General features: G+C 39.9%; 1 protein-coding gene across 4 annotated transcripts in view; it reads left to right on the top strand.

Moving 5' to 3' along the window:
• USP31 (ubiquitin specific peptidase 31) overlaps positions 1–23,540 on the top strand; it is an 88,199-nt gene that overhangs the window by 29,206 nt on the left and 35,453 nt on the right. The window contains exons 1-8 of one of the 4 annotated variants that reach the window (XM_016929623.4): positions 2,656–2,712; positions 4,534–4,598; positions 11,608–11,678; positions 12,206–12,343; positions 13,899–13,987; positions 14,081–14,173; positions 14,810–14,945; positions 17,920–18,064. In XM_016929623.4, the coding sequence (XP_016785112.1) occupies positions 13,917–13,987; positions 14,081–14,173; positions 14,810–14,945; positions 17,920–18,064 (445 nt within the window). In that variant the 5' untranslated portion in view covers positions 2,656–2,712; positions 4,534–4,598; positions 11,608–11,678; positions 12,206–12,343; positions 13,899–13,916. Of the gene's footprint in view, positions 1–2,655; positions 2,713–4,533; positions 4,599–10,547; positions 11,679–12,205; positions 12,344–12,967; positions 13,055–13,898; positions 13,988–14,080; positions 14,174–14,809; positions 14,946–17,919; positions 18,065–23,540 lie in introns of those variants that run through there. The other 3 variants (XM_016929624.4, XM_016929620.3, XM_009430496.5) reach the window with 3 other exon arrangements.

Here is a 23,540-nt window from a genome sequence, read left to right as displayed (position 1 = left end):
AACTTGATGCTTTTTAAACCCTCAACCATTTGTAATGTTTCATGACAGGAATATATAATAATTTATTAGATATTTAGATGGCTTTTCAGTTTTAACTTTAACTCTTTCAGATTATCATTCTTCCTGTATGATGACCAACTTGCATTGGGACTGGACGTTTGCTTTTTTGTGTTGATTGTAAGTCAAAATTTCCCCCCTTCCTCCTTAAAAAAAGGGTTTGTTTTACTATAGTTTTGAATTGTAGATTGTGTTGGAAAAATGAGAAAGAGTCCAAAAAGAAGATACATTTGAGTTACTTGAGTTAGTTGATTGGGTAGTTAAATACATTTTGGTGACCTGAGCTGACTCTAAACTTGGAGTCAGCAAGTCTTGGCCACTTAAGTTGTGCGGGGAAGGATGGACTATTGGTGGAATTAATCTCCACCAGAAGAGCAGCTTGAGCATTTAAGGTGAAGAACACCCCCTTTACATTACTGATGAGAGACAGATGGAGGTCCCTAAAGCCAGATCTTTGGTGTGTTTGCTTTCTCTAGCATCCTGGGACACTTGGGCAGGACATAGTTCTTCACATGCTGCAACTTGATCTTTCTACATCATCCGCATTCCTCCTTATTTCTCAAATAACATGCCAATTAGATAAACGGCATTTTTGTTTCTGGGCCATATTTCAGTCATAGGAAGAAATACAAATTGCAACAAAACAAAAACTGCTAAACAAGGAGTTATTTAAGAGCAGATAAATTCCCTGAAGCCTCAAGGTTGGTGCAGCTGTAGCTCAGTCGTGCTTTATGTTTAACTGAGAATTGACATTTAGAATGAAGAACCTGAGCCCTGTATGATGCTGAGTCCTATATGGGGACAAATCATTTTAAGGTACTTTGTTGAAGAAGGATTATGGGCAAAAATATTTTAAGGCTTTTTTAATCAGCTGAGGTTGAACAATAGTGATAATTGGCCAGGCACGGTGGCTCATGCCTATAATCCCAGCACCGTGGGAGGCTGAGGCAGGCGGCTCACTTGAGGTCAGGAGTTTGAGACCAGCCTGGCCAACATGGTGAAACCCGTCTCTACAAAAAATACAAAAATTAGCTGGGCATGGTGATATGCGCCTGTAATCCCAGCTACTTGGGAGGCTGAGGCAGAAGAATCGCTTGACTCGGGAGGCGGAGGTCGCAGTGAGCTGAGATTGTGCCACTGCACTCCAGCCTGGGGGACAAAGCGAGACTGTCTCAAAAAAAAAAAAAAGAAAAAAAGAAGAGTGATAACTTTGAAAAGTTACTTTCTTTCTCTGAGGCTAAGTTTTTTCATCTATAAATAAGAATACAGCATAGGGAATTTCCTCAGGGTGAATTTATTTATTTTATTTTATTATTTTTTTGAGACAGAGCCTTGCAGTGTCACCCAGGCTGGAGTGCAGTGGTGCGATCTCAGTTGACTGCAACCTCCGCCTCCTGGGTTCAAGCAATCCTCCTGCCTCAGCCTGTAGAGTAGCTGGGATTACAGGCATGAGCCACTGCACCCAGCCATTAAGGGTGAATTTTATAGAAAATAACATCTATAAGCAATAAGCGTAATGCCTGATACAGTATAAGCACTCAATAAGTATTAACTGTTATTGTTACCCTTTGCACCAAGCACTGTATTTGCTAGGTATTGGGGAAGTAATATTGAGTAAGACATTATTCCTGTTCACTGTCTAGTGATACATGTGAGATGGTATGTCCTAGAGATATGAATAAAACGTAATGTAAGAAGTCATATAATGCACTTATGACAAAGGAGCCTCCCATAAGTTTTGGTGCTTTTGGAAGTGAAACTCCGGAGCTTTTCCAATGTGGCTGTGTTCGTTCTCAGACTTGGCTTCACATTAGAAATAGTCATTAAAAATAAGTCACACTTGAAAAAAAAATTAGCAGTGGGCTGCTGCCAGGACATGGTTTTTATTTTTAACTTTCCCCAGGCAATTCTAATGTGCAGCCAGGATTGAGAACTAATGCTTTAGATATTTTCTCGTTTTCTTTATCTTTGGCATTTTTAAGGATTATGTAGTATCATAGGGTGATTCTTTTCTTTTTTTATTCTATTTTTCAAAACTAACATAATAGCATCTGTACAGAGTTTTAGACTTTACAAAATGCTTTTATGATCTCATTAAAGCCTTACAGTAATCCTTTTAGAAAAGCATTACTATCACCATTCCCATTTTGCAGAAAAGATGACTGAGGCTCAGAGAAGCACATGTTAAGTAAAAAATGGTAGAAAGTTCGGGTGCAGTGACTGACACCTGTAATCCCAGCACTTTGAGAGGCTGAAATGGGAGGATCACTTGAAGTCAGGAGTTCGAGACCAGCCTGGCCAACATGGTGAAACCCCATCTCTACTAAAAATACAAAAATTAGCAGGACGTGGTGGCGTGCACCTGTAGTCCCAGCTACTTGGAGGCTGAGGCAGAAGAATTGCTTGAACCCGGGAGGTGGAGGTTGCAGTGAGCTGAGATTGCACTACTGCGCTCCATCCTGGGCAGAGAGAGACTCCATCTCCACAACAACAACAACAACAACAACAGAGAGAGACTCCATCTGAACAACAACAACAACAACAAAAAAAAGAAAAAAATCAAACGTAGTAGAATGAGAACTTGAACCCTTGTATTCATAATCCAGTCTTTCTTTTTCTACTGCATAGTTTCTAGCAGAAAGTTTTTACCATGGTGTAAGTACTTACTTGGAGTCTTCTCTTGCTACTTGTATAATCTGTTGGGACAACTTTTGCTCCTTGTTTGTCTGGCTGAATCCACTTATAGGATATTCCTTTCACTATTTCTCCCTTTTATCCTGGCTCTTGACCATACTTCAACCCTTAGTTTTGTGGTTTCACGAGTCAGTTATAATTTCTTGAAATGCAGTAACCATTACTCAACCCCTTTATTATAGCCTTTTCTTTTGGGTGAGGAATGCATACTTTACTAGTCGTTATTCAGCAGTGAATCCTTGCCACCAGCTCTTTGTGGTACATATGAATTTGCTTAAAATCTGACACTAATCTTATAGCAGTGCAGATATTCTTTGCTATGCAAATCTGTTTGGTTCCTGAGTTTGGATCCTGAGAACATGGATATGATGGACACCTATACTTGAGTTATCCTATGCTTGGCCCTTGTGCCTGGAAGGATCAGGAGCTCTGTACAGGTTGAGTATCCTAAATCTGACAATCTGAAATCTGAAATGCTCCAAAATTTGAAACTTTCTGAGCACTTACATTATGCTCAAAAGAAATGCTCATTGGAGCATTTTGGATTTTGAATTTTCAAATTTGGGATACTCAGCTGGTAAGTATAACACAAATAATCAGAAATCCGAAAAAAATATGAACTCTGAAATACCTTTGGTTCTGAGCATTTTGCATAAGGGATACTCAACCTGTACCAGGAATAACATGCTTTTCTCTGTGGCCAAATGTGAACAGAGTCCAAGGAATGTGTGTGGCATTTGCTCCTGTCCTCATCAGGTTGTCTTTCCATCCTGGATGGAAGCCCCCTTTCCCTGTGCCTCATTTCTTTCTCCTCTCCCACCAGGGTCCCCTGCTTATCTTTCTGAGGAGGGAGAGTGGTTTGAAGGGTGTGCTGGAGGGCATTCCAGCCCTAGGGGAAGTACATATGAAAGCCTAGAGGCCTTAGGGTCCCTTTCAAGGGCCTTTTGCCCCAGCCAGCAAATATTAGGGGCCTCTCAGTCTTATTTGTCTCCTCTCCCCTCAGAGGAGAAGATAAGGAGGAAGAATGGATGAAGGGCACAGAAGGCCCTATTTATTCTGTGTCCTAGTATGTCATACTATTGCATGGACACTATATTACCATTTTTTCATGAGTCGTATCTGTTTTTACAGTGTTCATCTATTTGTACAAATTTTATCCCTTATGTTTTAGCTAATTATTCTTCATCAACTTAGTAGGCGTCCTGAAAGTAAAATTCAAAAGATGAAACTTTTCTCAAGACAAGTGCTTATTATTTTATTTCCAGCAGCAGCCCATAAACCAGATTTCACTTTTAGATACCACCCAGCTGTTTGCATTTCATCTATTTCTTTTTCTAAAAATGTAAATACTATTGTCCTCCTGAGTTCTTCTGTTTTTTTTTTTTGTTTGTTTGTTTGTTTTTGTTTTTATCCGTGATCACTGGAAACAAATTTTGTGTTTCTTCTGGCATAGAATCAAAGAAAGTGGGCAATGATTGGGTTTGATGAGTCTTGCAAGCTACCCTTCTTCCCAAAAGAGGAGCCCAACTCCCGATCATTCATGTCAGACCAGTATTGCCACATCCATTTCCCATGGGTGGAAATCACCAGTGACCGACCATTGCTTTTTCTTCTTCTTCCTGGGGTTAGGTGAAGGATGTCTTGGACCAGTCAGTATCTTTTCCCTGGAGCCTGGGATGCTTCAACCTCTTTACTGGGGCTCTACAGGAAGAAAGACCCTCATGTCTAATTTTATGGCTCTTTTCTGACCCATGTTTCCAACTCTTTTTTTTTTTCTTTAAGGGAAAAAAATAAAAACATTCTCTCTTTGAAGGGTAAGGAGAAATTTTGTGAAACTTGAAAACCCGGTAAGTGTTTTGCCTTTTACTTTATTATCTAGTAACTATATGCTAAGGATCATCCCAACTGAGGGGATAATAGGAGCAGGGGTCAAACGTGTTTATAATAGGATGTATAGGATTTAAGTCAGGAGACCAAGAGACTCAGTTTAATATTTTTTTCCAAACAGAAACACTATACCCACATTCTGTAAAATAGACACAAATATGTAAGATTAATTTTAAGAAGGTGCATGTTCTATTTTTTCTTTTCTTTTCTATTTTCTTTTTTTTTATTTTAAATAGAGACAGGGTCTCGATATGTTGCCCAGGTTGGTCTTGAACTGGGCTCAAGCCATGCTCCTGCCTTGGCCTCCCAACGTGCTGAGATCACAGGCATAAGCCAACACACCTGGCCCACATTCTATTTTCTATAGAAATGACATACTTAAATAATTTCTCAGATTGTAGCAATGCTTCTATTTACAGAGGACATTGATAGTCAACTTTTTCAAAACTGCAAACATACAGAAAGATTAATTTAGGACATCAAATAAACTAAGGTTTAATTATGAAAAAAAATCGTAAAAGGCAAATCAAAGCAACATCAGATGTGACCAAAAACGTATACCAGATCACTTGCCGGGACTCTTGGAGAAGGGCTTGGGTGAAGATTTGGGATGCAGGGGTCTCATCTGCTCATTTGATGAACCAGGATTCGAATCACAGGTTCAGTGAGTTGCCTCTGATAACCAGTGGTTTGTGGAGAGCTGGAGCTTGAGCTTAGGATTCTTGACTCCTACTGCTTTTCTTTTTTCTGTGATACATACTAAAGGATTGGCCGTTAGATTCTTCTATGTTTTGTTTTGTCTGGGGAAGAGGTATAAGATAAGTAGTCCTGTGGGTATCTGCAGTGGGAATAAGTTACCATTGTGAGGGGTAAAAAGAGGCAGAAAGAGGACCTTTTGTGTTTGTGTTATTAAGATTTTCTTTTCCTTAAATTTCCTTTAGGGTCTGATATAGTGATTTAGGGTGGGGTTGACCCAGAATGGTTTTTGCCCTAGTTACGAGGATTGTGGACATTCTGTTACCTGTTGGGTCGTGCCCAACAAACATGTTGTTGAGCAGCCTTGGCACTCTGCCTTAGAACACAGCAGTTGGTGGATAAGTGTGGATGAGTTGAAGTGATAGTGGACAGAAGCGTAAACAAATTTAATGCTGTCTTGATAATTGAACGTAGTCTCCACCCTGAAATCTGAATGGATGCTGTGTATAAAATATCTGCTTTGAAATATAATGAAGAGTTTGATTTCAGTTAATTTGTTTGGAATGTCTATGTTGAAACTTTCTCTTTTTTTTTCCTATTTTTTCCCCATTGGGAGTCAGTTAAGAGAGAGGATTCAGGACAGAAGCTTGCTGTACTTCTGACAGTTTGTGTGGCCCAACTCTATGCCATGAGATTGTCATTACCCCTGTTACACCTAAGAGCTCTTCTTGGCAGTTGTCCTCTACTTTCTTTACAAAATAAACTCAAAAAACCAGGTTCCTTGCCTTCCTGTCTCTAGCTTATCTGCATCCAGGACTATCTTTACCTCCTTCTCTTCCATCTCTCCTACCGACCTTCTGTTTAAGGCCAGTTCCTCTGCAGCCTCTTTTAAATCAATCTCTCCTTTTCCCCTTACCAAAGAATCACCATTTTTTTTTTTTTGAGTAAGGGTCTTGCTCTGTTGCCTAGGCTGGAGTGCAGTGATGTGATCTTGGCTCACTGCAATCTCCACCTCCCAGGTTCAAGCAACTCTCCTGCCTCAGTCGCCTAAGTAGCTGGGATTACAGGCGCCCACCACCATGCCTAGCTAACTTCTGTATTTTTAGTAGAGGTGGGGTTTCACCATGTTGGCCAGGCTGATATTGAACTCCTGACCTCAGGTCATCCACCCGCCTCAGCCTCCCAGAGTGCTGGGATTACAGGTGTGAGCCACTGCACCCAGCCTGGAGAATCATCTTTATTCAGATATCTCCTTTCTGTTGGCTCCTTCCCTTAGCCTGTGGGTCCCTCTGCTCCTGAAGGTCCCCTCCAGATGGTCACAGCATCTTTCCTCCATCCTGTTATAACTGAGCTCCTTGGTGATGAAGAATGATCTCTGGCAGTCATTCAAACCCTTGCCTTGTTTCTTTTAACCCTCTCTGATAAATACTCTGCTTCATTGAGATTACATGAGCAAGCAACCTCTTAATTTGCTATTCTGGAGGATCTGCCTCAGAGCCTGCCTGACTTGCCTTTTCTGCGGTAGTTTTCATTGTTGCTTCCACCTCCGTGGAGGTTTGTCTGTCCTCACTTGTATGATGCCTCTCTCTCTCTCCTGGCTGCCACCTCTTTGCTTCTTCACGGGCAGCTTTTCCGTGACCTTTTCCAGTGTTCAAGATTCTGTCCCGGCTGCTTCCTCTTCTCACCATATGTTCCCTGGGTTCTGTCTCATGTGATAGGTGTGTGCTGCTCTGATTCAAATTTCCAGCTCAGATCTCTTTCCTGAGCACCAGATTTAACCTCACTTGGGATCATGTTGATACCTCAAATGCAGCTTGTTCAAAACTGTGGTCCCCTAATCTCTTCCTCTATTCCTGGTTCATTATCTACCTAAGTCAGAAATGGGAGACCTTGGTGTCATCTGCTTTCCTCTTTCGATCCGTCAGTATAGTGACACCTACATGTTTGTCTTCCATCCCGAGTCAACCAAGGTTTCATTAGTGCTAATGATGTTTTTTTATTAATTCTTTTTTTTTTTTTGGGACGGAGTTTCGCTCTTGTTGCCCAGGCTGGAGTGCAATGGCGCGATCTCGGCTCACTGCAACCTCCACCTCCTGGGTTCAAGCGATTCTCCTGCCTCAGCCTCTTGAGTAGCTGGGACTACAGACATGCACCACCGTGCCCGGCTAATTTTGTGTTTTTAGTAGAGACGGGATTTCTCCATGTTGGTCAGGATGGTCTTGAACTCCCGACCTCAGGTGATCGGCCCACCTCAACCTCCCAAAGTGCTGGGATTACAGGTGTGAGCCACCGCACCCGCCTATTCATTTTTTTAAAATTAGGAAATCTTCTCTTCTGTAGGTCACATTCTTCCATTATACATACTAATGCCTTTGGTTTTGATTCTTCTAAATGAGGGGAACGTAAGGCCATAAGCCAAACCATTTCAAGATGGAATAAGATTTTTTTTTTTAAATTATTATTCCTTTTATTGAGATGGAGTTTCACTCTTCTCGCCCAAGCTGGAGTGCAATGGCGCATTCTCAGCTCACTGCAACCTCCGCCTCCTGGGTTCAAGCATTTCTCCTGCCTCAGCCTCCCAAGTAGCTGGGATTACAGGCATGTGTCACCACGCCCAACTAATTTTGTGTTAGTGGAGACCGAGTTTCACCATGTTGGTCAGGCTGGTTTTGAACTCTTGACCTCAGGTGATCCACCTGTCTCAGCCTCCCTAAGTGCTGGGATTACAGGCATGAGCCACCATGCCCGGGCCGTTTATATATATATAATGCTAAAGGGAGATAGACATGAAGACTGAGAAAAAAGCACTTGAATTTGGTGATTTAGTGGGGAGGTTTTGTACCATGGTGAAGACTTCCCATCATGCCTATTCCTCCTTGTGTACCTGTTTCTGAGATGGCATCCAGTGGTCCCTTCCAGGTATTTGAAACTTTGTTGCTATCAGGATCCTTCTCCCTTGTTCATTTTATTCAGTAAGTTGTGTCAGTGACACCTCCATATTCTCTGTGATATCCCTTTGTTTTTTTCCTCCCGAATCTGAATCTCAAGATCTATAAATGAATATTTTCTTGTTGATTCAGATCAAACTGATCATCAGATTGTGATGCAAATCGCAAATCTGTTCTTTTCACCTCTGTTATTGTTGTCTTAATTGGAATATAGTAGACAGTTTTTAGTTCTCTGGCCTCCGTTATCATTCTTCAACATTTCACACTGTTGATCACCCTTTTCTTCATGAAGCTCTCTTCATTTGACTCTTGGACACCATTCTCCTGATTTTCTCACTACATCTTTGATGGTTTTTTTCTTGGGCTTCTTTGAGCCCCCCACCTAAATATAGGTTACCTCTGCATTCTGTCCTCTGGCTCAATCTCTCATAGATGATGTCTGAGCACTCTCAGCCTTAGTTGAGGTTTCTACCACCACCCATCTGTTGAATTCCAAATCTTTGTCCTTAGCATAGACTCCTGCAGTGAGCCCACAGATCTGTATTTTTCAGTTGTTTACCAGATAACTTCCATTCAGAGCTTCTGTAGAACTTCAGCTACAATGGATTCGAAAGGGGGGGACTCATTCCTGGAACTCTTTCCTGGACTTCCTCCTTTTTTATTTTCTGTCTTGATGCAGGGTACTACCAGTTGCTCATCATCTAGGTAAGACACCTGAGTGACATTAATGCCTCCTTCCTCCCTCTCCACATTCATTAGGTCACAAATCCTATTGATTCTACCACTGGAATTCCTAAATCTCTCCCAAATCTGCCTTCCCATTCTGTCCTCACTGCTTTAGCTTAGACTGTCATTATTTCTTGCCTCTTTAGTTTGTTTCCTAACTACTCTCCCATTGTACAGTTACCTCCCCTGCTTTCTGTCTTTTTTATTTTTATTTATTTATTTATTTATTTATTTATTTATTTATTTTTGAGACGGAGTCTCGCTCTGTCGTCCAGGCTGGAGGGCAGTGGCACGATCTTGGCTCACTGCAAGCGCTGCCTCCCGGGTTCACGCCATTCTCCTGCCTCAGCCTCCCAAGTCACTAGGACTACAGGCGCCCACCACCACGCCTGGCTAATTTTTTGTATTTTTAGTAGAGACGGGGTTTCACCATGTTAACTAGGATGGTCTCGATCTCCTGACCTCGTGATCCACCCTCCTTGGCCTCCCAAAGTGCTGGGATTACAGGTGTGAGCCACTGCGCCCGGCCCCCTGATTTCTCTTTACTCCCATATATAATATGGCTAAAATTTGAGTGCTGGTTATATCTCATTTACAAGTGAAATGTTTGGCATGCATTCTCAAAATCTATTCATCACACTGAGTCATTATTATCCATTTTACTTTGGAGGAGAGTAGTCCCAGGCTTCACAAATAGGAAGTGGGGCAACAGAGATCTGAACTCAGGCTGTATGCTCCAGAGCCCGTGATCTTAATTTACCAGTTCATTTACGGCTCCCTGTGCCATGTTTGACTGGCCTTTAAAATCTTTCCTGAGCTGGCCTCTGACTTTACTGTTTCATCTCCTCCTACTCTGCCTAATCTGTTTACTGTTTGATCTCCTCCCGTTCTGTCTAATAAACCTGGAATTTCAGGCCTATTTCTACCTTGTTGGTCTTCCTTGAAGGTGTCATATTGTATCTTTGTTTGTGCATGTTGCTTCCTCAGCCTTGAATCCCTGCCTCTTAATCTTCAAGGCCCAGCTCAAATGACATCTCCTGGAAGGGTTTCTTGTCTGTTAGTTAACACCACCGTCCTCTTACTTCTTAATTAGCCTCTATTCTTTTCCCATGATACACATATACACAACTGCCATATTTATATTTATAGAAAGTTTGTAAATATATACATTTGTATTTAAATAAACTTTTAGGATAGTTTTAGATTTACAGAAAAGTGGCAAAGGTAGCATAGAGTTTCCACGAAGCCCAACTCAGTTTCCCTTTTGTTAATATCCTATGTCACTGTAGTGCATTTGTTATAACTAAGAAGCTAACATTGGTACATTACTATTGATTAAATTTGATACTTTATTCAGGTTTCCCCAGTTAGTCTCTTGTGCCTTTTTTCTGTTCCAGGCTCCCATGGGATAACACATTGCATTTAGTCGTCACATCATCTTAGTCTCTTCTGGTCTGTGATTGTTTCTCAGACTTTTCTTATCCTTGATGACCTTGATAGTTTTGAGAAGTACCAGTCACTTTTTTTTTTTTTTTTTTTGTAGAATGTCCCTCAGTTTGGGTTTTGTCTGATGTTTTCCTTATGATTAGACTGAGGCCATGGGTTTTTGGGAGGAAGACCAGAGGTTAAATGTTCTTTTCATCACATATCAAGTGCACATGCTAGCAACCTGACTTACCACTGGTGATGTCAACCTTGCTCAGCTCTCTGAAGTAGTGTTAGTTACTTTGTTAGTAACTATAAGTTACTTTCTACTCCTCTTTCCATTCTCCTGTCTTTGGAAGTAAGTCACTATCACAAGCCACATTCAAGGTGTAGGGGTGGTAAGCTCTACCTCCTGGAGGGGGGATTATTGATATAAATTATTTGGAATTCCTCTGTAAGGAAGATTTGTCTCTTCTCCCTATTTGTTCATTCAGTCATTTAATTATATCAATTTATACTTTTTTATACTTTGGGTTATAACTCAATATTGTTTATTCTGTTGATCAGATTGTTCCAGCTTTGGCTGTTGGGAGTTCTTTTAGATTGGTTCCTGTGTCCCTTTGACATGTCCCGTGTCCCAATGTCCTCGAAACGGCCATTTCTCCAAGGAGCCCTAGTTTTATATTGGAAAATGGTATTAGAAACCAAGATATGGGCACTGGATGTGCACGTTGTTACTGGGGTGTCACTACTTCTTCGCCTTTCAGTGTACAGATATATGGATGTGAACCCAAGTTTATATAAATATCTGTAATTATTTATCTGTTCATCTCTATGTTAAGCTAAATAGGAGTTTATACCAACTTCAGCTGATTCATTGCCTTCCCTCCTTGCTTATCTGTAACTTCCCTCTCTGACTATGAGAAACTTGGCATCCATCACCACCATCCCATTAGCTACACTGTAAGCGTGGACTTTCTCCCTGTCCCCCTCACTAGGCTGTTAGTATCTTAGACACTTATTAAGTCTTTGTTGATGAGTGATGAATCTTGAAGTTGTTATGTATCTTACATAATAAAAGTTTAGCATTTTAGCAAAAGCAATGTAAATCAATCTTGTAAAGTTTGAAACAAAACTTTTAACTGCTTTGTTATGTAACATGTATTCATTGTAGAAAATATGAAAAGTGAGAAGGAAAAAAAGCACCTGTTATTCTATCACCCAGAGATAATACTTAATATGTAGGTATGTGTTTAGAACTTTTTCTTTGTATGTATATGTCTACACCCCCCTAAACGATTTTTACAAGAATACATTCACATTTCACACTACTTATTTATAACCTTTTTTCACTTATATAGTATTTCTTAAGGATGTCATGTAGTTGTATCATAATTTAACTGTTTTTACCGTTTCATCTCCTCCTACTCTTAACCAATTCTCTTTTTTAAGATGTCCAAGTTATTACCAATTATTTGCTTTTATAAACCCTGATTAATATTTTCTTAGAAGTCTTGACAGGCTGTTCTGATGATGTCTTTAGATACACTCCTAAAAGTAAGATTGCTGGATTAAGTGTATTTTAAGGGTTCTGGTACATGTTTCTAGGAGTGAGGTTTTTACACTGGCATCTGTTTTTACTTTGCACTCCTTCTGGGAAGTACTCTCTAACACCCTTGAGATCTTGCATCCCTTTTGCGATTGTGAATAAATAGTTTTTCTTTAAAGCCAGGAACTCACAGCTGTTCATGGTGATTTATTTACCTGCATAGACTATTGTGTCAAAGAATGCACTGCAGTACCGGGGAAATTCCCAGCATGATGCCCAGGAGTTTCTGCTGTGGCTTTTGGACCGAGTTCATGAAGACCTCAACCATTCAGTGAAGCAGAGTGGCCAGCCTCCTCTGAAGGTAAGGACGCATGCTGCCCTAGGGCAGTCAGCCAGCCATGAGAGTGTGTAGATTCTTCTACTGAGGACTTGTTGCATTGCGTTAATACAATGAAATTGACTAAGCTCTGGGTGAGTATAAGATTCAGTGGCTACTTAAAGGACATTTCATTTTGTTTACTACTGTGCTGGCAGTGTAAGATACAAGAGCTGTTGTCCCCAAGGAATTTATAGTCTAATGAGAGGGGAAACATTTGCATGTATGATGAGCTTCAGATTAAAAAAAGTGATTCCATTTCACTAAACTGTTTTTAAAGCAGAATATGTTTGCTTTCTATTCTAGTAAGACACATACTCTGTAGTTCACTGGAATGAATACACAATCATAAAGGAAACGTATGGATTTTCTCTGCTGTTGGGATTGGATTTGACCATAGTAGCCCCAGAATGTTCTTATTGAGAAACATAGCAATTCTTAATTTTATACATGTAGTCTTACAAATATGGGTAAAATGACTTATATAATGGAAAAAAATTAGACTAAAGAGTTGCTTCCCTTGGGCAGCTTTTAAAGTTTTTGATAATTCTGCTCTGTACTTCAAATTTTAAATTTCTAAGTTTGGTAAGTTTTAAATTATTCTGATTCAAGGTCCTTTTGTGCCTGAACACTCTATTCTGTCATATGACTATATGCGTGTGGCTGACTCTCCCACCAAATTGAGACATCCTCAAGGTCAGGCACTGGGTCTTATTATCTTTGTATCCTAATGTTCTGTACAGTGCTCTCTGCATGTGGTAGCAGGTGCTCAGTAACTAATTGTTAGGCGGAGGGACATGAAAAGTTAAATACAACATGAAGTGTAGAGTGTGATTAGGCACCAACATACACAGCACAGGTAATAGGTACTAGGGAATTTAGGCATGGGAAGCATTAGTACTTTTTTTTTTTTTTGAGATGGACTTTCGCTCTTGTTGCCCAGGCTGAAGTGCAGTGGCGCAATCTCGGCTCACCACAACCTCTGCTTCCTGGGTTCAAGTGATTCTCCTACCTCAGCCTCCTGAGTAGCTGGGATTACAGGCATGCGCCACCACAGCCGGCTAATTTTGTATTTTTAGCAGAGATGGGGTTTCTCCATGTTGGTCAGGCTGGTCTCGAACTCCCGACCTCAAGTGATCTGCCCACCCCTGCCTCTCAAAGTGTTGGGATTACAGGCATGAGCCACTGTGCCTGGCCAGTATTAGTACTTTTAAAGTGGTTGGGGATTACTTATTAGAGGAGATTGGGATGGGGGCTTTGAGAATTGGAGGGGAACTGGAGCATCCTGGGGAAGGGGAGCTGCCCGGCTGAGTGCTGTGCAGAGACGATTGCTGGCAGAGTCTGTGTGAGGGGATGAGTCCACGCGACCCACATCCTACTGCTGTGTTCTGGCTCCTTTAGCAGGTGCCCGTCACTGAAGTATCTGCACTTGATGCATAGCTTGTAAAGGAAGTCAAGATCATATGTGATTCTCTAGCTTCATCTTCAACCAAGAATTGGTCTTTCTAGTCTGTGAAGTTGTACTTTCTTTTTTTTTTAGCCACCATCAGAGACTGATATGATGCCTGAGGGACCATCTTTTCCTGTCTGTAGCACTTTTGTACAAGAACTCTTTCAAGCGCAATACAGGTATGAGGAAATCAGATGTTTCTACTTATTTTGTTTACCTGACATCGTTCTGGGTGATTTTAATGTCAAGCGTCTTACCTTTTTGTTTTGAAGATCTTCTTTGACGTGTCCTCATTGTCAGAAACAGAGCAACACTTTTGATCCTTTCCTTTGCATTTCTTTGCCAATTCCTCTACCCCACACAAGGTAAGAATGGATTTAGTAAAATGAAGACTGTATTTTCTTATGGTATCCCTTTTCCTCTGTAGGCTCCTATTAGGTCTTCTTACTTATTTAGACAGGTAATGGGATTAATAATGGGATTGAATACAGTCATTGCTACAACCTTACAAGAATAAATGCCCTCCTGAGTTTGCAGGGTGAGCAGGCACATGAGGCAAGCAGGGGCTGTGTAGTCTGGCCCAGTTTGTCATCCACACATAGTATCGGGGTGGGGGGACGGGGGCTGCTGAGTGACTTCAGGATTCTCTAGAGACCTTACTTTACATTTCTTGTTTCTTAGTTGCTTTATTTTGAACAATTTCTCAACATTTCCAGGAGTTATGCTGTTCTAAAGAAAATACAAAGCACAGAATCAAGTGTAGATATATTTTTGTTTGCTTCATAGAATGTTCATTTTATGAAGATTGCCTTTTCCAAAGATCTTAATGATTGTTTGACAGTTCTGCTTAGAGCCAAGTGAAATTTTTCCATTTGGGCTTCTGAGTAACAGTGTGGGTTAGCTTTAGTTTTTTGTTGATTTCATCTCAGGTTTATTTTGCATCTTCTATATTTTAGTTGAAATAAGTGACTAATGAGAAGATCTGACTTTGATCTGTACAGGCCTCTCTATGTCACTGTAGTGTATCAAGGCAAATGTTCTCACTGCATGAGGATTGGTGTGGCCATACCTCTGTCTGGGACTGTCGCCAGACTTCGGGAAGCAGTGTCTATGGAAACAAAGATCCCCACTGATCAGGTAATAAGTCTGCTAAGACCAGTTACACATGAGCCACAAAAGCATTGCTTTCTGTTCTCTTAGAATTTTTTACAGTTCTTTGCCAAGTATGGTTGGATAGAGATTTAAAACCAGTTGCATTTAGAGTTTAGGGAAAAAAATCAAGACCCCAAAGACTAAAATGTATAGAGAAACTTTTCATGTTTCATTTAATTGTGTATATAATTTTAAAAGAAGCTGTGACTTTACACCAAGACCTTCTTGTAGCTTTGTTCATAAGGTATAATTACTTAACCCTTCTTAAATCATTCCTGTGGATGTGTATATGGGCAGTGGAGCGTCCTTGCAGTGTTTGATAGTCAAAGAGGCTTTGAAAACTTGAGCAGTGACACTAGAAAACCCCTTCCCATTGTGATGATAAGAGTGGATATCTTGCTAGTACAATGTTCTGTACGTAATAGATGCTCAATATATTTTGTTTTCTCATTACGGCTGGACCAGAGTCTCTTACCTTGTTTAGAGAAGAGAAAGGAAAGTTGTGCCCATGCTGCATCCCTTTTGGGGCAAATGTTTGATAAGCAGTTATGTTGAAATTGACCAAAAATACTTTTGACCTGTTTGGACTTGACATGTTTTTGCATATAGCTTTTACTCAATTTACTATTATTTTATTTGGAAAAACATTCCTTATTTAAGATTTATTAAGGAAAGATGACTCAGCAGCTAAATTGCTTTCCCTAGATAGTAGCTTCTGGAAGCTACTGTGTAATCCCTGGAATAATAAAGGTGTTTTGTACTTTGGCCTCATGTGGCCTCATTTGGGAAGTTACCACAGTAAAACAAATACAGCCAGCAGTGTTGCCCTAATATGGCAAATATCTCATATTTTTGCAGGCCAAGTACTGGCATGTTGATAAAATGTTCATATTCTTTCCTACTCTGAAAAGCCCATTGGCTCTTTCTTCTCTTCAGGATGAGGGAAAGGCAGAAAGGGAGGGAGCGAGGCTTCGGTGGTGTCCAGGGCAAATCTGGTTGCATCATTAGAGCTTCCAGCACTGTCTGGCTCCTTTTGCATGTGGTTTAAATTGGTGAAATAATTACAAGTTTGCTGTTGACCTCAGTTTGCTGAAGAGAGTGAATTTTACTTGCGTGTTCACCGGCAGAAAAACAACATGGTCATTAAATTCATTAGAAGGAAAATGTGCCAGGAACATTTTTGCTGGACTATTTGTGGAATATACCACCAACCCCTTTTACCTGGTAGATTTGCAGAATGTTAGTGCTGGTAGAGGGGACCTCATAGGTCCAGTCCAACTCCCTTATTTGAAAGAGGCTCAGAAAAGCCATGTGACTTGTTCAGGTTTGCAGGGCTGGTTGGTGACAGGCCGGACTGGAACCTGCATGCCCAATCCAGTGCTTTTTCACTAGACAGCGCGGCTGAGCATATAATGAAGTCTTTAAATGTCTCCAGTGTTCTCCTCTCCATCTTTTGTTTTTCTGTTTTGTTTGTTTGTTTGTATGTATGTACGTATGGATTGATTGAGACAGGGTCTCACTCTGTTGCCCAGGCTGGAGTGCATTGGTGTAATCATGGCTCACTGCAGCTTCAACCTTGTGGGCTCAAGCAGTCCTCCCACCTCAGCTTCCCAAGTAGTGGGGACTGTAGGCGCATGCCACCACACCCAGCTGATTTTTGTATTTTTCATAGAGACAAGGTTTTGGCAAGTTGCCCAGGCTGGTCTTAAACTCCTGGCCTCAAGCAGTCCTTCTGTCTTGGCCTCCCAAAGTGCTGGGATTACAGGCTTGAGCCACCATGCCTGTCCTGTTTTTCTGTTTTATTGTAAAATAACCATTTCAGAAATATAACAGAAAGAGGAAGTATCTCATACTTGGTATCTTAATGTGAAGGGTTACTAACTTTAATACTATGTTATATAGTATCCATTTAGATTTTTTCCGTGCATATATACATTATTTTATATAAGTAGAATCATTTATACATATTATTTTTACCTTGCTTTGTATTTACTTAGATTTTTGCATGTTAGTGCAAATATATATAGTTTATTCTTTTTAGTAGCTTTGTAATTCCAGTAAGGCTATACTACATTTAACTAGTTAGTATTTTTGGACATTTGAATTGATTTTTTTTTTTTTCAATACAAATATCCATGGTTTAGGCTTGAAAAATAGAAAATTTAATGATACGGGAGAAAGCCTCAGAGTCAGATGTGGACTCTGTCCTCGACATGAGGCTGAATCGTTGTAGAACTTTAGGCAAGTCTCTTGGCTTCTCTTCTTTCAGTGAAACGGAGGTTAGACATTATGATCTCCTGGTTCTCTTCTACACTAAAACTTAGAGAAACTCTGGAGTTAGAGTCATAGAGTTCTGCATCAGAGTACAGGTGTCCCTCAGTGTCCATGGGATTGGTTGTAGGAACCCTTGCACTAGGATACCAAAATCCACAGTGCTTTAATCCCTTTTATAACATGGCACAGTATTTACATAGAACCTAAGCATATCATCCTGTATACTTTATTTATTTTTACTTTTTATTTTATGGATGCATAATAGTTGTACTTCCAATATACTTTAAATCATCTCCAGATAACTTACAATATTTAATACAGTGTAAATGTTATGTAAATAGTTGTTATGCTATATTGTTTAGGGAATAATGACAAGAAAAAATAGACTCTGTTCAGTATACATTCAGTCATCCTTTTTTTTTCTTCTGAATATTTTTGATCTGCAGTTGGTTGAATCCACAGATGTAGCACCCACAGATATGGAGGGGTGACTGTATATTGTTATATAATTACAGAGGGTACTGTGCTTCCAGGATTCTCTCATTAAAGGCAAATAAAGTGGGCTCTGCGAGATGTTTCTCAGACCACTGCCAGTCCTGATGGTCTGGAGAAGTTCATAGAATTGGGAGATCAATTAGTATCGAATTTCCAGTTACCCAACTGTTTACATTTTTCCTATTTTTAGATTGTGTTAACAGAAATGTACTATGATGGGTTCCATCGTTCCTTTTGTGATACAGACGACCTGGAAACAGTCCATGAAAGCGACTGCATTTTTGCCTTTGAGACTCCTGAAATATTTAGGCCTGAAGGAATTCTCAGTCAAAGAGGTAAGGGAGCTCCTGTTTCCATAATGCCACCTGGGTTTGCAGGTTTAACTATAGTCTACCCTTTTAGTTGTCTATTATATAATGATATACATTTTTTTTAAATTGTGGTAAAATACACATAATTTTTTAATGATGGTATAATGGTAAAAATCTTATAGTAATATTTTCCTAGAAGAAGGCAGCTCTTACTGTTTTAGGCAAAGATATATCCATAGTTTAGTTGGGAAAACCTCTTACTGAGATTTAGGACTGACTGTGACCTCCTTTAAGTAGCCTTTTTGGCATCTTATGACATTCAGGAAGATATACTATGCCATAGGTTTGTGTTTTTTTTGTTTTTTTTAAATTTTGCTATCAGCTCTTAAGATTCTAACATTTTTGCTGTAGAATGTTTTCTTGGTACCTGCTTTTAAGAAATTTGCATGTAACTCTTCATTGATAGGCAGCAAAATGAAGTAAAGCCCTGGACAGTATTTTTCCTTTTACTGTGGTTTGGGCTGTGATTTGGAACTTAGCTTGTCTCCCTACTGTGCCTGGAGTTACAGGGTTATTCTGATTTTAAGAGTTACCAAGCAACTCAGACTTTGCTCCTTGCCACAGCATTCAGCGTTCCTCTTAGGGCTCCTCTTCTTTTGCTCTACCCCAGTGGTTATTAATGCATCAGTATTACCTGGGAACTGGTTAGAAATGCAAATTCTTGGTCCCTACTCCACACCGAGTAAAGGAGAAACTCTGGTAAACAAGCCCTTTAGGTAGGTGATCGTGATGCAAGCTAAGTGAGAACTGCCGCTCTTACCAGGATTTTCCACGCCTTGATTTTTTTAACTGAATTCCCCCACTAGCCTCCACTTTTCTTTTGATTCCAGTTCCATTCCTTGACTTCCACCTCCCTACTGGAATTTCTACTTAGAAATCCTACAGGCATCTTACCCTTAGCATTTCTTTCTTAGATTGGTTGCTTCTGCATTTTTTCTAGAAATAATGGCACTACTATCCTCCTCTTCACTCAAACTGGATCCAAGCTTGATAACTTCTCCTTCAAAATTCTCATAGAGCTGTTGACACACACTGCATTTTTCCCCTTTATTCTACTGCCACTGACGTAGTTCAGGCCAGTCCCAACTGAGCTTTTCCAGTAAGTTTTTATCTTTACCACTGAACTTTCTCCTGTCTAGTTATTTCTCCACAGACTTATTCTAATACACAGTTCTGATCATGTTACATGCTATTGATTCACCAGTGGTTCCCCTTTTCTAAGATCAAATCTAAACACCTTGAAAGGAGCATAACCCCCTCCTCCCCTGCCATGATTTGGTCCTTGCCTTTCTTTCCAGTCTCTCTACTCCATTTTCTCTCCTTCCTCGGGTCTTCTCTTTCAGGTTACTCTGTTTCTCAGACATGCCATGTGCTTTTCCATGTTCCCTACCATTTGCTGTGCTGAGGATTCACTTCTCCAGCTTCTATTCTCGTTAGCTCCTGCTTTGTTTTCCCAGGGTACCTTCCAGTCTCCCCATCCTGCCAAGCTCTAAACAGTCACTATTCGACTTTCTCTCTCTTTTTCTTTTTGAGACAGAGTCTTGCTCTGTCGCTCAGGCTGGAGTGCAGTGGCACGATCTTGGCTCACTGCAACCTTAGCCTCCCGAGTAGCTGGGATCACAGGCACATGCCACCACACCTGGCTAATTTTTATATTTTTAGTAGAGGTAGGGTTTCACCATGTTGGCCAGGCTGGTCTCGAACTCCTGACCTCAAGTGATCCACCTGCCTCAGCCTCCCAAAGTGCTGGGATTACAGGCATGAGCCACCACACCTGGCCCACTATTCTGCTTTCTGTTTCTACAGATTTCCCTAGTCTAGACTTCTATATAAATGGAATAATAAAATACATGGTATTTTGTGACTGGCTTTACTTAGTGTGATGTTTTCAAGATTCATTCATGTTGTAGCATATATCATACTTAATTCCTTTTTATGGCCAAATAATATTTTATTGTTTGAATAGGTCACATTTTGTTTATTCATTGTTAATGAACATTTGGGTTGTTTCCACCTTCTCGCTAATATGAATAATGCTCCTGTGAACATTCCACGCAAGTTTTTGTGTGGACTTATGTTTTCGTTTCTCTTCATGCCTGGGAATAGAACTGCTGGGTTGTGTGGTAACTTTATGTTTAGTCATTTGGGGGAACTTACAGACTTTTCCAAAGCGGCTGCACCGTGTTACATTTTTATCAGCAGTGTTTGAGGGTTCCAGTTTCTCTACGTCCTCGCCAACACTTGATTATTATCTGACTCTTTAATTTTAGCTATTGTAGTGGGTATGAAGTGGTATCTCATTATGGTTTTGATTTGTGTTTGTGACTGACATGATGTTGAGCATCTTTTCTTGTGCTTATTGGCCATTTGTATATCATATTTGGAAAAATGTCCATTCAAATATTTTACCCATCTTAAAATTGCATTGTTTGCTTTTTGTTGTTGAGTTTTAGGAATTTTCACATATGCTGAATACTAGACCCTTATCAGATATATGATTTGCAAATATTTTCTCCCATTCTGTGGGTGGTCTTTTAACTACCTGATAATGTCCTTTGAAACACAAAAGTTCTTAGTTTTGTTGAAGTCCAGTTTATCTATTTTTTTTTTGTTGCTTGTGCTTTTGTTGTCAAATCTGACACTTTATCAAATCCAAAGTCATAAAGATTTACCCCATAATTTCTTTTAAGAGTTTTATAGTTTTAGCTCTTATATTATAGTTTTTTGAACTATTTTGAGTTAATTTTTTATGTGCATGTGCATGTGTCTTTTTAGTAGCATGATATATAATCCTTTGGGTATATACCCAGTAATGGGATTGCTGGGTCAAATGGTAATTCTAGTTCTAGATCCTTGAGGAATTGCAACACTGTCTTCCACAATGGTTGAACTAATTTACACTCCCACCAAGTGTAAAAGCATTCCTATTTCTCCACATCCTCTCCAGCATCTGTTGTTTCCTGACTTTTTAATGATTGCCATTCTAATTGGTGTGCGATGGTATCTCATTGTGGTTTTGATTTGCATTTCTCTGATGACCAGTGATGATGAGCATTTTTTCATGTGTTTTTTGGCTGCATAAATGTCTTCTTTTGAGAAGTGTCTGTTCATACCCTTTGCCCACTTTTTGATGGGGTTGTTTTTTTCTTGTAAATTTGTTTGAGTTCTTTGTAGATTCTGGATATTAGCCCTTTGTCAGATGGATAGATTGCAAAAATTTTCTCCCATTCTGTAGGTTGCCTGTTCACTCTGATGGTAGTTTCTTTTGCTGTGCAGAAGCTCTTTAGTTTAATTAGATTCCATTTATCTATTTTGGCTTTTGTTGCCTTTGCTTTTGGTGTTTTAGTCATGAAGCCCTTGCTCATGCCTATGTCCCTAAAGATACTGCCTAGGTTTTCTTCTAGGGTTTTTATGGTTCTAGGTCTAAGATTTTAGTCTTTAATCCACTTTGGATTAATTTTTGTATAAGGTGTAAGGAAGAGATCCAGTTTCAGCTTTCTACATATGGCTAGCCAGTTTTCCCAGCACCATTTATTAAACAGGGAATCCTTTCCCCATTTCTTGTTTTTGTCAGGTTTGTCAAAGATCAGATGGTTGTAGATGTGTGGTGTTACTTCTGAGGCCTCTGTTCTGTTCCATTGGTCTATATCTCTGTGTTGGTACCAGTACCATGCTGTTTCGGTTACTGTAGCCTTGTAGTATAGTTTGAAGTTAGGTAGCGTGATGCCTCCAGCTTTGTTCTTTTTGCTTAGGATTGTCTTGGTGATGCGGGCTCTTTTTTGGTTCCATATGAACTTTAAAGTAGTTTTTTCCAGTTCTGTGAAGAAAGTCATTGGCAGCTTGATGGGGATGGCATTGAATCTGTAAATTACCCTGGGCAGTATGGCCATTTTCACAATATTGATTCTTCCTATCCATGAGCATGGAATGTTCTTCCATTTGTTTGTGTCCTCTTTTATTTAATTGAGCAGTGGTTTGTAGTTCTCCTTGAAGAGGTCCTTCGCATCCCTTGTAAGTTGGATTCCTAGGTATTTTATTCTGTTTGAAGCAATTGTGAATGGGAGTTCACTCATGATTTGGCTCTCTGTTTGTCTGTTATTGGTGTATAAGAATGCTTGTGATTTTTGCACATTGATTTTGTATCCTGAGACTTTGCTGAAGTTGCTTATCAGTTTAAGGAGATTTTGGGCTGAGACAATGGGGTTTTCTAGATATACAATCATGTCATCTGCAAACAGGGACAATTTGACTTCCTCTTTTCCTAATTGAATACCCTTTATTTCTTTCTCTTGCCTGATTGCCCTGGCCAGAACTTCCAACACTATGTTGAATAGGAGTGGTGAGAGAGGGCATCCTTGTCTTGTGCCAGTTTTCAAAGGGAATGCTTCCAGTTTTTGCCCATTCAGTATGATATTGGCTGTGAGTTTGTCATAAATAGCTCTTATTATTTTGATACATGTTCCATCAATGCCTAGTTTATTGAGTTTTTAGCATGAAGGGCTGTTGAATTTTGTTGAAGGCCTTTTCTGCATCTATTGAGATAATCATATGGTTTTTGTCATTGGTTCTGTTTATGTGATGGATTACATTTATTGATTTGCATATGTTGAACCAGCCTTGCATCCCAGGGATGAAGCCAACTTGATCATAGTGGATAAGCTTTTTGATGTGCTGCTGGATTTGGTTTGCCAGTATTTTATTGAGGATTTTTGCATCGATGTTCCTCAGAGATATTGGTCTAAAATTCTTTTATTTGTTGTGTCTCTGCCAGGCTTTGGTATCAGGATGATGCTGGCCTCATAAAATGAGTTAGGGAGGATTCCCTCTTTTTCTATTGATTGGAATAGTTTCAGAAGGAATGGTACCAGCTCCTATAATTCGACTGTGAATCCGTCTGGTCCTGGACTCTTTGGTTGGTAGGCTATTAATTATTGCCTCAATTAATTATTGCCTCAATTTCAGAGCCTGTTATTGGTCTATTCAGAGATTCAACTTCTGCCTGGTTTAGTCTTGGGAGGGTGTATGTGTTCAGGAATTTATCCATTTCTTCTAGATTTTCTAGTTTATTTGTGTAGAGGTGTTTATAGTATTCTCTGATGGTAGTTTGTATTTCTGTGGGATCAGTGGTGATATCCCCTTTATCATTTTTATTGCGTCTATTTGATTCTTCTCTCTTTTTTTCTTTATTAGTCTTGCTAGCGGTCTATCAATTTTGTTGATCTTTTCAAAAAACCAGCTCCTAGATTCATTTATTTTTTTGAAGGGTTTTTTGTGTCTCTGTCTCTTTCAGTTCTCCTCTGATCTTAGTTATTTCTTGCCTTCTGCTAGCTTTTGAATGTGTTGGCTCTTGCTTCTCTAGTTCTTTTAATTGTGATGTTAGGGTGTTGATTTTAAATCTTTCCTGCTTTCTCCTGTGGGCATTTGGTGCTATAAATTTCCT

Source organism: Pan troglodytes, chromosome 18, assembly GCF_028858775.2.
Source record: "Pan troglodytes isolate AG18354 chromosome 18, NHGRI_mPanTro3-v2.0_pri, whole genome shotgun sequence".
Taxonomy (NCBI): domain Eukaryota; kingdom Metazoa; phylum Chordata; class Mammalia; order Primates; family Hominidae; genus Pan; species Pan troglodytes.
Note: the sequence above shows the minus strand (reverse complement) of the source record. Positions and strands in the feature narration are given on the sequence as shown.